Genomic DNA, 16876 nt, shown 5'->3' with positions numbered 1-16876 from the left:
TCAGTGGCAATCCACAATAGGTGCAACCAGTTGGGGCGGGTGTTGAATATATGCTTCATTTCACTAGCAAAAGCTTCTAATAGCCCTTCAATTTTCTTGACAAACTGCTAGTTTAAAGCAGTTCCCAGGTAGTGCAGAATTAAATCTGTAAACGTACATGTAAGATGCTATCAAAGCTTGCTGCCATAAGCTTATAGGAATTGCCTTCCCGCTTCTTCTGGCAGTTCCATCTAGCAGGTTTTGTACAATATGAGCATCGTGCCTGTCTCATTTGCATCAAAGAAAATCCAGAGTAATTCTGTCAAAGTGTTTTCATTTGGACCTGTCTAAAGCATGCTTAAGGGATAACGAGGCTCAGCAAGTCAGCTTCCTACTGTCCCACATCATTTTAATAGGCAAAATTGCCAAAGTGTGGCTTCTGTTCCCTGCAATGGAATGGATTGGCTCCTACTGCCAGATTTGTTTGCATGCAAAACAGTTGAGGACAGGTATTTTCAGGGGAAGCAAAATTAATGCTGAATGCAATTTGAGAACTGTTTTTAGATTTGGATCACTTTTAATCTGTCATTATAACAACAGTACAGTGTCATTTTTCTCAACATCTGTTCTCATTTATCTTAAACTAGCAAAGCCCTGGTTTTCTTCCAGAGAGCAACAGTAGCTTGTTATCAGGTACAATTGAGAATGAAGCTTTATGTAGTATAAACATATTTGTCACCAGCTCAGCTGGATGATCATTGCCTGAAGGTGCTGTATGTAATTTTCACAAATAATAGTTTGCGGTTTTAGGCAGGCTCATATCAATATGCTGGGTTCCCTGAGTAGAGTAAGTTTTTAGGGCTTTTATTTTTTTTAGAAATCTGTCAATAAATCATTGTAGAATATGAAATGCATTTGAGGTACTTTGAACAAAAGTAAATACAAAACTCCCCAATCAACAGAATGAAAATCAACATAAACTAGATTTATCCAAGCTAAGTTCTGTTTTCTTTTAATATACCAATATTAAATCATTGTAGTTGTTAGGCATCAGTAATGTCCTGGAAGCTTCAGGAAATGAGACGGGATGAGTTTTTGAAATCAATGTACATGGTTACCTTTCTGTGTAAAAATGCATTGGTGATTTGCTTGCTTTGTGTATCTACCATTAACATGTAGGACAAACAAGATTTTCCCTGGACAATATAGGAAGCTGTGAACACCTTTAGAACTAGACTGCATCTCTTCTACATGTACTTGTATCTGCGGACTTGGTGGGACGATTGCAGACATAACAGAAGCAAGACATAAGTGATTTATCAGGCATGCTGGGATACAGCTCTTTGGTGTGAAATATTTGCTGCAGATGGAGAATAAATAGGACAGGGGAAAGAAAAGGATTTCATTAAGACCAACCAAGTTTTACAAGGAAAACCCATTTCAGTGGTTTGTGTGGTCAAGTGTCCCAATTAGTAGCTCTCCACCAGTAAGAATTGCATACAGCCATTCTCTGCTCTTGGGGCTCAATTTGAATATTAGCTTTGGCTTCAACTGCCCTGTTTTAAAATTAAAATTTATTTGCAATTTAGGTTGGGAACCCTCTGTTATTCTCTACTTGCCCTTTAATATGTCACCCTTCACATTCCTTGAATGTCTTGGTAAGTGAAGGGAGGGAATCTCTGCTTAATCCTCTCTTCTCAACCCCCACAGTGCATGCACCGGTGGTGCTAGAGCTTAGATAACATTCTTTATCCTGCCAAAAGCATGCATCAGTTCTCTGCACATTTTACCCTAAGCTTTGCACAATACTTTCTTCTGTTTTCTCGCACCAGAACACACAAGATTAGCAACTGTAATCTGTGCTGTTTTCATACTTGCTGTTGCAATAACATTCCACTTAATGCGGCTCAAGTAATAAATATTTTCTTTATCAAAAGACTTTACCATTATAAGCAATGTATTGCTAGTACAGCAAGTGATAAATTTGAAGGTCATTATTATAGGGATTTACAATAACCTGCAGGGCTTTTTCACAATTAATCCTCTTCTAAAATACATTTTAATGTAGATAAAATGTTGGTAACTAAGCTACTAAAGCTATTCAGTTTTCTAATTAGATATTTTAAGGTTAGGTTTAGCATGGAAGCATCTTACTCTGTAGGTTCAGCTTGAAAAGTGTCTGTGTACAAAACAACTTCATTAGTTATCACCTTTGATATACATAGGACTTTACATAATAACATAAACAAAAAAAAGGTAGATCTCTGCTTTGCATTTTTTTTTCGTCTAAGTTCCACCAGTGGGGAACAAGACAGGAAGGGAGCTAATGAAGGGAAAGCGGAGAGTGAGTGACACATCTTCCCCTGAAACTCTCTCAAGGGAATAATCTGATTCAGAGACAGAAGAATCTGCTTTGGGGTTTAGTCAAGTTTTGGATTGTGAGGGTGCCCAGTTTTGCAGTATAGGGTGCAGTCCTTCTTCTTCTCCTGCTGCCAGAGCCAGCCTGGAAACCACAGCTGACCCACTCCAGTCTGAGGAACTTTCTTTAATAAGGGGCAGGGTTCTGCCCAAGGCTGTCTCTAGGTGAGGTTGTCAACCGAAACGGTAAGAGGAAAAAGAATCAGTGAGGTGGAGTTTTCAGATCCAGACCAGGTTTTCTCGTAGAACTGGACTGACACATGAGTCCAGCTTTTTATTTAAACGTCATTTTAATTGTTAACAATATTTGCTTATTTATCTGGCCAGGGCGACTTCTTTTATATTGTTATTTATTTTAGATTGTTAATTTTATATTGTTATTTTTGTATTTTATTGTATTTTATTTTATGCTGTGAGCCGCCCCGAGGCTTCGGCAAGGGGCGGCATAGAAATGTTTTAATAAATAATAAAATAAATAAATGAGGACCTCCAGTTGCCACAGTTCTGCATAAAGCCAGTGCATGAGCAAAGCGGTTGGTGGCTACAGGTCACTGATCCCAGGCATGCTTTTGCTGAGACTACGAATTAACCACCGTAGTATAAAGTGCTGGCTCTGGCTGGATTATCTGAGTTTAATTGAACTTGATGCACTAAGGACCCTGACCTGTGGATTCTAGTGGGCAGCTCATGGTTTTCATCCCACTGTACGAAAGGAGCTCACTGTGTCTTTAATACTCAGTGGGGTTTCTGATGTTGTGAGGAAGCTGGTCTCGAGAGTGATGAGGTGACTGTGAGGAAATACAAATATAGCCTTTCCCAGCTTAGGACCCTCCAAATGTGACAGGCTGCAGCTTCTGTCACCCGTAGCTACCATGGCCAGGGACCATGCCATCCGGGAATGTTGTTGTAGGCCGACATATTCAGAGGGCACCAGGTTGCAAAAAGCTGCACAGCTATGTGCAGATGTTCCATTGCAATCAGAAATGTGGGTTGAGAGCCAATGACAATTTACGCCATTTACAAAGGTGATGTTTTGGACAGGGTTCTGAAGAGAAAGAGAGAGAGGTGTCACCATATAAATCATAGAATCATAGAATAGTAGACCTGGAAGGGGCCATGAAGGCCATCAAGCCCAATCCCCTGCTGTTGCAGGACACCATATTACACCATTTTTTGGACTTAGAAGCATGAGGACAAATTTTCAGGAACGGGGGGATATAACAGAAAATAAGGCATGGCAGGCCAATTAAATGGAAGAATAGGGAGAATAATGCAGCCTTAGAGATTTCGGGAGTAAGTGTTTTCCTACATGCCAATAAGCTTGGATGAATGTGAGCTTTTACCACAAAGTATTTCTTTCTTCAAAGAACAAATAAATCAATGTTTTATCACCTCTACTTCACGTTGTTGGGTTGTTTTTGAAATCATAATTGTGTATCCGTGTCTCAACTTTTATTTTGGGTTCTCATTTTCAAGCTTTTCAAAACCTATTTTCTCCAACCGGTTTGATTGGCACCTTTCTAAGTAGCCCAGGTGTTATCTCAGAAAAAAGGAAAGATCTGAAGATCAGTGGTCTGTCATCCAGTCAGGTGTAGTTCCGTACCTTGCTTGTTGTAGCTAGATTAGGCTGAAATGGATTTAAAATCTTTACCTTCACGGATCTGATGGCTTTAGATAGAATGTCAGTTCTGAGCAGCAGAGATCATCAACAACAGTCAAGCTTCATAAGAGCTTATATTTGAGGTGGTTCCTTTAAAAACAACACCACAGATAAGCCTTTAGGTGAGAATTTTACTGCTTAAGAGTCCTACTAGAATTATATACACATTGGTACCATCTGCAGCCAGATAACAAAAACCCTCAGTATCAATTCCACACTATTTCACTAATTCTTCTCTTCTAAAATAGTGGCACGAAATGATTGAATACCTGGTCCTGTTTTTCTGCAAGTCAAGGATACAGATGTGAGCTCCAAGTAAATTCACTAGGAATACTGAAAGCTGTTCTCTTCTGTTTGAATATAGGAATGTATCATTTACAGTCCTGGGAAATAACTGATTGCTAAGAGAACATTTCAAAGAGATGACTTCCAGCAGAAAGTTTGCTTGAAAAAAAAAGAGTGAAGTGCAGAACATTATTCAATGGAAATATTCATGCTTGTGATTTCTATACTTATGATAATTTAACTTGCTTCAATGTTGCTCTGATACTTGGAAAGCAATGGATACAGTTTTTTTTTTTAATTTACCGTATTTTTCGCTCTATAAGACGCACTTTTTTCCCCCTCAAAAGTAAGGGGAAATGTCTGTGCGTCTTATGGAGCGAATGTGTGTGCGCCCGACGCCCGGGATGCAGGTGACAGTTGTGCCACTCAGGGGGAGCGGTGAGGAGGACGGACTGCCCGGGAAGACCTGCGGAGGAGGAGGAGGAGCCGCGAGCTTTAACCCGCCAGCCACACAGAGAGACGGACTGCTCACCCTCACCGCCCGGGAAGACCTGCTGCCGCCGCCGGGCCACCGGGAAGACCACTGCTGGCACACTGCCGGCTCAGCTGCACCACACCTAGCCGGCACGCGCTTTGCACGCCCTGGTCCGACCCCCCTCCTCCGGCGCAGGTAAGAGCTGTTAATCACAGGTTGGTGTGTGTTTTCAAATGGCAACCCATCTTTTAATGAAGCCCATGGGGAAGTGATGGGGAATGTGCCTGTGATTATCAGGAAGCTTTCCATGGATCCCTCCTCTAAAAACTAGGTGCGTCTTATGGTCAGGTGCGTCTTACAGAGCGAAAAATACGGTATATGTATTATATTTACATCCCCATTTTTCCTGCAGGGACCCAAGATAGTTTACATAATCCTCTTCCTTCCCATTTTATCCTCAAAACAACACTGGTTAGGCTGAGAATCAGTAACTGGCCCAAAGTAATTCAATGGACTCCCATGAGTGAGGACTAGAACTTGGATCTCCTAAATCCTAGTCCAGCACTAAGCACTATAGCACACCAAATCTCAAGTCCTGTCAGTACTTTGGGGAAAAGCCTGACACAAGACATAGAATGTGCAGGGCTACATGAGGCCAAAATACAACAGTTAAGATATTCTCTTTATCTCTGTCCTGGTTCAGTGCCAGAATGGGTCCAGAAAGGACTGAAGCCCATGTTGCATGCAATTGGAATGATGTGGTCACTACTGCTTAACTGCTCTGTGTAACTCCTTTAAAAGCTTTTGTTTATGCGGTGTCATCTATATAACATGCAAGTAATTGAGCTAATAAGAGTGAACTGCCTTGCTCACCCTGTGGGATGACCTTTGCCTAGGGGCAGTGTAACCCTCAGCAAACATGATGTTGCTACAATCAACCATGGTTTCATTCAGAATAGGTTAGCTAGGCTTGTGGTTGGAGGTACTTCACTGCAATGGTGTTCTTTTATATTTATTTATTTATATTGCTATTTATATCCTGCCTTTTTCCTACAAAGGGCTCAAGACAGCTTACATCATCTCTCCTCCTCCATCTTATCCCCACAACAACAACCCTGTGAGGTACGTTGGGCTGAGAGTCTGCAACTGGCCCAAAGTCACCCAGTTGGCTCCATGGCTGAGCGGGGACTAGAACCCAGATCCTCCGAGTCCCAGTCCCATGCTCTTAACTGCTACACCACACTGGCTTTTTTCTTGCTGGAATGGGCAATTCTAGAATGTGTCATTGGAGCAGTATTGTTCTCTCCCTTGCCATGGGACTGGACAGGTTCTTTCTTCTCCCCCATGATTTTTAAAATCTGTAAAATGCTGCTGGGGAAGATTGTGGTGAGGATTTGAAGCATCACAACTATACTATGACACTCAAATCTAGGAGGCAGGAGATATTCAGACTCAGTGCCTGGGCACTATAAATGATAGCATAAGTGCAAATCAGCTGAGACCCAGTCCACCGAAGATGGTTTTCATCTCTTTCATCACACATATGTATAATGCTGATCAACTGGGACTATGTTTGGATCGAGTATTATCACTGGAAACACAAGAAACCTCGATGGCATCATCTCAGGCTGATATAGCAACCGTTTTCTTACCTGAACAGAGGCAGCCTAGCTACACAGTTAACCATACTCAAGTATCATCTTATCTGGACCAGTGCAATGGAGGGCCACAAGTCGATGATGGAGAGCCCTGCTTTTTGTGATGTTCTGGTTGCACAGAGGTTGTATATTTTGTGGGAGCAGGCCCTGACACAGTATGCCTATGCCTTGTACTACAGAAAACCAAACTTGCTGGGTGAAAAGGGCTAATGTTATCACACAGAATAATCTGAAGTTTATTTAGAACTTTTGACCTGAAAGTTATGAGCAAGCTTACCATACCTGCTCAATTCTATTAATTCCTCTAGAATCATAGTGTTTGAGGCATCACTTCAAACACTTCAAAGGCATCTAGTTCAGCCTCCTGCTAGTGCAGCTCTTTCAATACCACGGCATCCCTGATAGGTGGCCATGCAGCCTTTGCTATAAAGCTTCTAATGAAGGCGAGTCCACCACCTTCCAAAGCAATCTGTTCTGCAGAAAAGACTGTGTTTCATCAAGTAGTTATTCCTAATGTTTAGTCTAAACTCTTTTATTGTAGTTTAAACCCTTTGGGCCATGACCCACCATCTGGAGCAAAAGAATTCCGCATCATGGCCCTGTAAATATCTGTTGATCACCTCTTCATCAATACTTTTTCCAGGCACAACATACCCAAGTTCAACCTTTCTCATAGGACTTGGTCTCCAAGTGCCTTACCATCTTTAGCACCCAACCCTGCATAGACTTTTCTCCATCTTCCTTTCCTTATCCCCACATGTATCTTTATTTCAAATGTAAGCCTGTTGGACTGGGGTGTTATGACATCTTCTCTTCAGTTCTGTGCCTTTTTATTGTTCAGTGCTTCAGAGAAATGCATACAATAGTAGATGGCTCTCCAACAATGGTCCCAGGAACTTCTAATCCATGTGTGATCAATGTCAAAGTGGTTGAAAAAGTCATATAAGCATAGTGGCTTTTACTCTAGAGTGGTTCTAAATCTGAAGTCCATTACGTGTATGGGCAGGTGAGGGGCTGCTTTTAAATCAAAGCACTATGAAGCCCTCCTGTGTTGACTGTGTCCTTTACATTCTTGGCTTGTTCACTGCTAGACAGCAAACCACCACCTAGTAACTGACAGGTCTACTGAGCTAGAAAGGTGCAGCACATCAGACAGATTGAGCACTTGAGCTAGGGCTAAGTGCACTTGACTGAGGACAAATTGAAATTTTGAGGAATTGCTCTGAAAGTGAGCCGACTTTGCACAGGAACACATTCTAAGCATCCAATCTTGTAATGTGTGAATTTATAGTGATAAGGGAATCAAACATGCTGTAATCAAGAGTTATTTGAAATGCTCCAAATGGTACTCAGACTTAGCCTTTTTTTCCCTTTTGCACATCTTGCATCTGACAAAATGCACCTGTTGGTTTATGCTGCACCACCATTTGTCTGCCTTGGGAATCATTTTCATCCTGTATAAAAAAAGACTGATATGCAGAGAGAGCTCCCTTGGAGCAGGTCATTCAAGCAGTCTTTCATGATGGCAGTTTCTGTTCTGTTTCTAAGCAATGTATCTCACTTGGCATCGAAACATTACCAATTTGTCTGAGTTTTAGGATAGTGTAAATGGGGGCGCAGACCACTTCTAATATGCAGTAGCGGGGGAATTCAGATTCTCTGTAGTTCAACTGTATTCCATTCACATAAACTTTCTCTGTAAGGGATGGCATATCTCCTATCTCCTTTTGTTCATAGCACAATGTATAAAGGAGTCTCTTGGAGTCAATGGTTTTGTAACCCAGGTTGCATAGATGCCATCTACTCTTGGCTAGTTGAATCAGAAAGTATAGTAAATAGCATAACCATCAGGATGTTTTCATTGCCATTTTTGGCAGGTATTGGACGGTGGTGTTCATGTATGGGGAAAGTCCAAACCAAAGCACAGCTGTCCTGTATCAACCCGACTGACAGCATGCTTCAGCCATTGTCCTCATCTTGCTTTTAGTCAAGAAATGTTCGCATGAGCCTGAAGCTGCTTAGCCTGTGAATTGCTGCTGGCTCCTAGCTGTTGATATTCAGCAATGGTGCCACCGTACACTCATGCCCAAGGAAGATGCTACTCCTCAGCTGGTGCCAGACATTTCTGAAGGGGGATTATGCAACCATCGGGAGCCAGTGAATGGAGGCAATCTGTTGGCAGCATGCTTTGCCTCATTGGGCATGCATCTGACCTCTTCCATGGTGCTCAGGTTTGATAAAAGTTATGAATTATTACTCTGTGAATGAATAAATCCAATAATATATAATTATTGGTTGAGATTTGGACTCATTGTTGAACCTTTGGATTTAGCCTAACGCTCGTCTCCTAAAAATTAAAATGGATACTTGAGTGACTGGCTAACTCCTAGTGAGCCAATGACCTTTTATTTATTTATACATTTGTAATTTATTTGTTCGGGATATCTCAGCTCAGATGTAGCATCTGGTTTTTCAGTGAGATTTTACTTTTTCAATTTTCCAGCTGAGTTGCCTGAAGGACAAGGAGGCCAAGTGTGTGCCAGTTCACATACAATGAATGAGCAACTCTGCCAGTTTTATTTCCCTGCCTTTTTAACTACATGGCCAGAAGTCCCAATGACACTTGCATTGCTGAAGGTCATTTCTTTATTCTTTGATTTAAATAACTCAGTATCTGTGATTTTAAATCAACTTCCCTAGATCATAGCCACTACCAGCCTTTACTTCCTAATGGAAATTTAGAATAAAGGCAGCTATCTTGCAGCATCACACAAGTCACTTCTACAAGAAGCCTTTGAGGTGGATACTTGAGGATGCTTTGAAAAGTTTCATCCATAATAATTCCCAAATGTTTAGAATTACAAATTATCTGGTGGTTTCTTCAAATGGGGACTGACAATGTGCTGTATTAATTTAATTCCCAGATTTGGTACCCATTGTATCCTTGCAGTTTGTTGCAGATTTCAGAAAGTCCTTTACATTAAGAACATGAAATATGCATAAAAACACACAAGCATTATTCAAGTTTTTTGTTTTGTTTTGTTTACATCAAAGTTTATTTTCCTTTTTGGCAGTCTTTTATTGATGTTCAAAGGCACATTGGAAATTCAAAAGACAAAAAAATCTCCAGGAACTGCAAGCTGCAGCAAACGTCACATAGTCCTGATTCCAGAATTAATTGCAGAAATTCTTCTAGCTATGCTAAAGTTCAGGAGGAGTAGAATCCAGAGAGCAATCAAGGGATGGATGGAAGGGGAAACTTGTTCATTTCATTAAAGTGCATCACAGTGTTTATGATTTAGTTTAGTGTAGCTTATACAACAGGAGGTGAGGAGACCTCAGCTGGATTCTCTTTCTCAGGAACCCAAATGTTATTAGTCATTTCTGTCCACCTGAAGGAGGGCTTTCTTAGAACAAACAAGTAAGCAAACAAAAAAAGATTTAATTAATGGGGAAAAATATGGGCTGAGAAAGCTTATCTCGACACAGCACAGCATGGCTTCTTCAAGAGCTTTATTAAAGACTGAAAACATAACTGTGTTGCATTCCTTCTAACAAGACCACAGTTGGTAACCATTCATGTTCCAGATCTGCCCTTCAGGCATGCATCCCTGGATAAAATAGCTAGAAAGCTGAGAGTGTTGCTCCCTCCCTCTCACTCTCTCTTTCTCACAGAGAGAGAGAGAGAGAATCTATATAAAACAGCAGCAGGCCTATAACAGATCAGGGCAGGGAGTCCTTTGGCTAGCCACAAAGGGCAAGTCAGCAACCAAGGGATATTTATTGGGAGGTGAGATGGCAGGGACCTGAGGCTCCAGCTTCACTTTGAAATAATTTTAGCTGCCAGTAACAAAATAAAAATATATTTCAAAATAAATATCGGAGGCATTACATGTACCTAGTGGTACATTGGTGCCCCAGGAACCACATGGCCTACTGTGGCATAGTTCATTGATTTACAAAGATTCTGATTTCCAAAACAGGTATTCCCAATTATAGATACAATCTATCTATCTATCTATAGATACAAATACTTTAACGTGTTCAGAGGGCAAGTACCTCCTTAGAAGATAAATAGTCTCTCATGTGAGAAAAAAAGGGGATGCCTTTTCTTTCTTAAAAGAAAGCACAGTTGTGCTTTATAAAATCTGTTAAGGTTTTTGCTCATAGTAAATTTATGCTTATTGGAGTAACTGACTAAGTCACATACATGTTAATAAACAAAGTGCAACCCGGTATGCTTTACCTGTTAACACCATTGACCTCAGTGAAGCTTCCTTTTGAGCAGGCTTGTAAAGGATCGTACTGTGAATTTTATTTAATTAGGTGAAAAAATGGAGAGGTTCACCGTTTAAGTTCACATAAACTCATGAAGCTTGAATTTTCCTGTGAGCCTTCCTAGGTAGTAAATATGCTGTTGCCTACCTGACCTTACTTGTTACCCTTACTTGTTGCCCTTATCATGAGTTCTGAATGTCACACAGTTACATTTTTAATGTTCCCCGCCAGTCAACAAAGTAAAAGGAATGAGCCAAAGTTTAAGAAAACTAAAAGGTTTAAGAAAAACATCATCATCATCTGATTAAAATGTGGCATTGACAGCCTTTGCTTTAAGTCATGAGTGCGATTTCAGATGTTTCCCAAAAATGAAATATTGGACCATGCTACAAGAACACCTGTACTTCACTTGAACAGTGTCAGCCTCTCAGAGGAACCCCAAATTATTTAATGTTGTAAGGTTAGGAAGGTGGAGATAGCTCTTTGTGAAGTTTGGGCCTCATCCAATGATAAAGTTCTTAAAAAAAAAAACTCATCGTAACAGAAGAAGATTAAATAAGTGCCTTAACTTTCTCTTGCTAAAATTGACAGGGCTTCTTTTTGCATCCTTCATATGCAGAAGTATATGCTGCCTTATACTAAAAGTTTGGCCATCAGTTCATCAAGACCACTATTGTAGACCATGACTGAAAGCAATTGCCCATGGCTTCAGGCAAGAATCTTTCCCAGCGCTACCTGGAACCTGAGCCTTTGTGCATCCAAAAGATGTACTCTGCCACTGAACTATAGCCACTGCCTAAATCTCTTGCTCCTCCTCATTTTTTTAACACACTTAAAACATCCATGCAGAAAGGAGAAAAGAGAGCTCCAACTTAACAAAGAGCAAGTATAACTTGCTTTCTCCTTGCATTCCCATTTTTCCAACTCTTCATAACCAGTCATAAATATATTCATCTTGTAATCCTGATAGCTGAGAATAAGGTTCACTGAAATGGGAAGGACTTTCTTCTGAATAAGCACATACAAAATTAGACAGTAACTTTGAGAATTTTTTTTCAGTGATGCTTAACTCATGTCTCATGCTCTTAAACACTGCTATCTTACAGAAAGATGAATCTGCTAAAGTCAGACATTAGTTAATGGAAGGTGTTTACAGCAAGGATAATGGCCAGCAGTTGGTCTATATTTAGTTACTGTAGATACCAAACAAGCTTCTTTCTTAAGACTAGATTAGAGAATGGTAGACTCCAGAAATAGAGAAAGTTATCATGATACATCATTCTCATTTGCATTGTTGTATGCTGACTGCTTGGAACAGATGTTAATTACAGTAGTAACAGTTGCTTTTCGTGGATACATTTTCAAACAATTATGTGAATAGCCTAGGATCCTGGCAAATTAGTTTAAATTATTTTATCATTATGTGCCTGTTTGCATTTGTAAAAGCTAGCAATTAAGACTCTAAAAATGGCTAGTGACTGAAAACACTTGCCGCTGCAGTGATTTTACTCCATTCTTGTGACATGTTAGACAGATACTATCCATCTTGGAAACCTTGGTTGAGAAACAGCATACTGTGGCCTATCTAAATGGTTTAGTATGCATCAGTTAATCAGAGAATTAATGTAATTATTTTTATGCACCCTGTATCTGTCTCCTGGCAACATTCAGTTTGTACTACCAGAATCGGTACATGAGTTTTCAGGCATCTCGTAGGTTTGAGAGCTTTGCTATACTTACCTAATTTAGCAAAACGTTTGTGCACATTGAATCCTTAAACGCATTGCTGTTCTGTTTGGTTGATGTACTGAAAACTAAAAGTAGCAAAGAGGTAAGTAACAAACAAAATGTAGATTATGCATCGGAATCCCCTGGATTAATGATCTGCATACATTTACAATCTGTAAACATTTACAATCCATCAATACCTTTAAGCTCATAACATTCTAAGTTTACAGATGCTCTGCTTTGCTTTGTGAGACTTCCACATTTCTATTGTTTCCTTGACAACAATAATGTAGATGCGGCTATCACCATGGGAATGGTTCTTTTGAATGAAGCTGCTACCTCCAAAGGAGATGTTGGAAAAAGAAGGAGTAAGTTGCTTAATTTGGTAGGCTGAGTTGCCATAGTCGTGCTCTTGGCATTTAAATGTATGTGTGTCTACTGTAGATCTGCATGAAAGCTTGCCGATTCATATTTTTCTCAGCAATTGAAAATGTGTTTACTCATTTGCAAACATATTTGCATGTATTGAGGATATAACGCCACAGGCTTGGGAGCTGAAGAACTGCTCGAGCTGTGTTCTTTCCATTTCCAAGGCAACTTGCCATGCAATGTGAAGGACTTTTTTTAAAGAACCTCCCTGGGCCCTTCCACCCAGCTGTGCAGTACTTTTGATTTTGTCCATTTTTGTTTATGTAGCTGCTGTTGTTAGTAGCAATTCAGTAATACATAAACAGATAGCCTTGATTATGTTGTCCCGAGCTTATGTTTACATTTCAGTCAAAAGTACTGAATTGAGAATGTCAAAAGTACTGAATTGAGAATGTTTGATTTGAAATACATGGCTTTTTTGAAGGTTGCAGGGCTTGCTTGGTAACACTGGCTTTTACATTTCCTTTTTCTTTGTTTTGCCTCCATTGCAGGTGACAGTGTCAGAATTCTCTCAGTGGCCAACTCTGACAACTGCCATTTTCTCCTAAAGTGCTCCTTCAGAATGACCTTCAGTCATGACATAGCATCATTGCAAGGAACATTATGTAGTCCCCACTGGCAACTCCCACTTCTTCCCCACAATGCCCCGAGAACAATTCTGTCTCATGATGGAACACTCATCCAAGGAGTCTTTGTGAGGGGGGAATTGTGGTTGCCTACAGTGGTGGTAAAAGGAAGATAAGATAAGAAAGGCCATTACTGTCCCCCATACCAATTTGTGATTAGTGCTCCCCCCCAAAAAAAAAACCCTCTACAAAAATATCCTTCTCATATTCAAATGGAAAAGCTAAGTAGGGTTGACCATTTGGGCTATACCCTTCTCTTTTATCTTCTTAAGCTTTACCAATATCAGATATGCACTACATTTTGAATAGGCTTTTGACTTCCACTAGTTCCCACTTTTTCCTTTCTTCTCCAAGCAATACAAAGTTCCAACTCAACCTACAAAATCCATTTCCTTATGGAAGTGCTTAATAAAGAAACATATTTTGCCATCAGGGAAACAAACACATAGAGGCAAGTCAATCTTCTCTATCCAAGGAGGATGTTGACAACATTGGCTCTGTACCTAAAACGGCATTTTCATTATTGTATTAAGTAAACCAGTACTGTGGAATGTGCTTCACTCACAGATGGTACCCAAATCATTCCTTTAAGTCAGAGATGGGGAGCATGTGGTACTTTAGATGTTAAACTGCAACAGTTGTCAGGCCTCATCCTTGGCCTCATCCTAGGGTTGCGGTCTAATAAGGAAGGCCACATGTTCCCCATCCCTGCCTTTACTCATTCATTAAGCAAAGAGCCAGGGGGATGGACAGCTTTAAAACTAAAGACTCAGATCGTGATATCAGTCCAAGGACTAGCAGTGAAGCAGCACAAAACTAAAGATAACTGGTGGCAACTTCTCAGAAGCAGGAAAGAGATTAATTTAGCCAATCATTTATACATTATTGATGGAGCAAAAGTAGTAGAGTTGGGACCACTGAGTACTGTGAGTCCAGGCTTCTTAAGTCTCTAGAGCATTATCAGAATTGAGTCCAAAGTAATTCTCCACATTCAGAGATTTCAGCATCCCAAACTCTCAGTTATGAAATCTCTATGACTTATGGAAACATGCATAAGGAAAGTCTACAAGTCAGGAATTTGCTCCAAGCCAGCTGGGCTTCAGGTGACTTAATGAAGACTCATAATTCATAATTCAAGAGCATTCAAGAAAAAATATGACAGTCCTTTTCATAAAAGGCCAAACTATGTAGCAATCATATGCAGAGTGCTCTATAAAAGGGTGATAGATCCAAAAAACAAAAATCTAGAAGGGGATATGAGATTTTCCTAGCAGTGTCCCCATGGCAAAGCTTTTAAGATGAAGTGCAACTACAAAAACCATCTACCAATTAACAAAATGACAGCAGATGTAGCCCACCACAAGCTGCCTACCTAGCCTGGATCTTCCCATTCTGCCTTTCAGGGTTGCAGTGTCAGGAGTGACACCTGTGCAACTCCCCTTACTCCTGCTCAGTAGCCTGAGAAGGTTGACGTTGCAAAGTTGAAGTTGCATCTGGACGAAGGAGATGGCACACCTCCTTCCTCTTTTCCCCTGTGAACACTGGCAGAGATTATCTCACACTGGTCTTGACATTCCACAGACTAGCTATCCTGACTACTTCTGATCAGATTCTGACTGAAAAAGTAAAGCCCACTGCATTTCTGACATTGAACCTGAATGCATACCTGTATTTGCATTGGTGAAAAGTCTTACTAGAGCTCTTTCCTGGAGGAAGTAGCAGGCACAAAGACTCCAAAGATCCATTTTCCTATGAGCCCCCAGGCTATGTGGTGACATGCAAATACAACCAATCAATCAATCTAGTTTGGGATTGCTGGGAAGGCAAATGATTCAAGTCCCCCGCTTCCTACATCCAATCCATTTGAGGAACTTGCACCTGCAATTATTCTTTTTAAAAGACATTCACAGAATTTCTCTCTGCACAAACGCTGTCTCATCTAGTTTATCTCTCAGTTGCATAAGAACGGGCTGAGTCAACCACATCTGTGTTTTAAAATGCATGGGATGGGACCAAGATGCTGTGAATTTGACAACTTGTGGCAATGGGCAATTAAGAAATAGTTTTTTCTGCCACACAGTCTGCCACGAACCTGAAATAATATTGCCTGGAATGTACAATTCCAAGTTCATCCCTTTCTTTAGTAAAATCTCACTATCTCAACATTTTTCTGTATTTCTACCTTCTCTTTCTTTTCCTCCTCCTTTTAAACCGCCATTTTATTGGCATTTATGACAACCAAAAACAGTAATCTGCTGGATATGTATTTTTCTTTAAAATTTTATAATCCTACCCCAAATGAAGGGCAGCTAGAGACAACTGATTAATTTCAAAATATATTTGTAAATTGATTTGCACCTACTGCTGTATTTAACATAGGGGTTTTTTCAGTGATTCTTCAATGTTGGTATTTTTTCCAGTAATATGCCTGGTAGGATTGGGTCTCGTCGTTTTCTTCTTCAGCTTCCTGCTGTCAATATTCCGCTCCAAGTACCATGGCTATCCATACAGGTAAGTTTGGAATAATGCAGGTAACTATTCAAGTAGCTTTTTTTCCAGCCAGCTACCGGATCTCAGTTTGTTGTGCCATGAATTCATGAAGGTGTTGGTGTATGCCAAGCTTATTTGGATGTTTGCTGCAGAAATGTCATGACTGCTTTTGAGCCTTCCTGGGACAGGTCTGCAGGCCCTCAATAGTAGTAGAGTGCTCAAGATCCCACATGTAAACCTTTTCCGGTGTGATGAAACATGTAAGAAAATGAGCAAGTGCCTGATCTGCAAAGAAAGATCTTGCAGAGGAGAGGGACCCAGCTGGCATCGAGGCAAATGGTGAAGAAATCATTTTTATTTTTCACGGCTAAAGACGTCCTGCTAGGATTTAAAGCCAGGGCTCCCTTCACAAACCAAGTTGTGGGCTGGACATAGAATATAATTGCTGCTTCTTATCAGAGATGCCATGAGCACCATCCACCAAACGCCCATGACACTTGAGCAACTGTACTGTACTGTAGATTCCAAATGGCAATGGATCCATTCGTCTAGCAAATGATTCCTGCAACACCGTGTGATTGAAAAATCCATACACTTTAAAACAAGCTGCAGTTTTGTGCAACTGAGTACCGAAGCACACTGAAATGAAGATCTGTAACTGAATCTTCCACTGCATGTTTTAACCTTAAGGAGAGGGAGGAGACATCACATTTTATCAGAGCAGTGGCTCCCTGGGAAGCGGAGCCGAACTGTTTCCCCTACAACATTTCACTCAAACACATGCAGGCTCGCAAAGCTTCTGTAGTACCAGAGGGCAAAAGCAGAAATGCAAATGCCCTGCAGGCCTAAT

The 16876-nt window shown here is 40.6% G+C and overlaps 1 protein-coding gene across 1 annotated transcript in view; it reads left to right on the top strand.

The window, feature by feature from the left end:
- The window catches only part of TUSC3 (tumor suppressor candidate 3), an 82580-nt gene extending 66529 nt beyond the window's left edge, over window positions 1-16051 (top strand). The window contains exons 8-9 of the mRNA XM_044455202.1: window positions 12775-12849; window positions 15957-16051. Coding sequence (XP_044311137.1) covers window positions 12775-12849; window positions 15957-16051 — 170 coding nt within the window. The remainder of the gene's footprint in view (window positions 1-12774; window positions 12850-15956) is intronic.
- Window positions 16052-16876: the final 825 nt, after the last annotated feature.

This window comes from Varanus komodoensis, unplaced genomic scaffold (assembly GCF_004798865.1).
Source record: "Varanus komodoensis strain SLA01 unplaced genomic scaffold, ASM479886v1 scaffold8, whole genome shotgun sequence".
Taxonomy (NCBI): domain Eukaryota; kingdom Metazoa; phylum Chordata; class Lepidosauria; order Squamata; family Varanidae; genus Varanus; species Varanus komodoensis.
The sequence above is the reverse complement of the archived record's forward strand: the minus strand, read 5'-3'. Positions and strand labels throughout refer to the sequence as shown.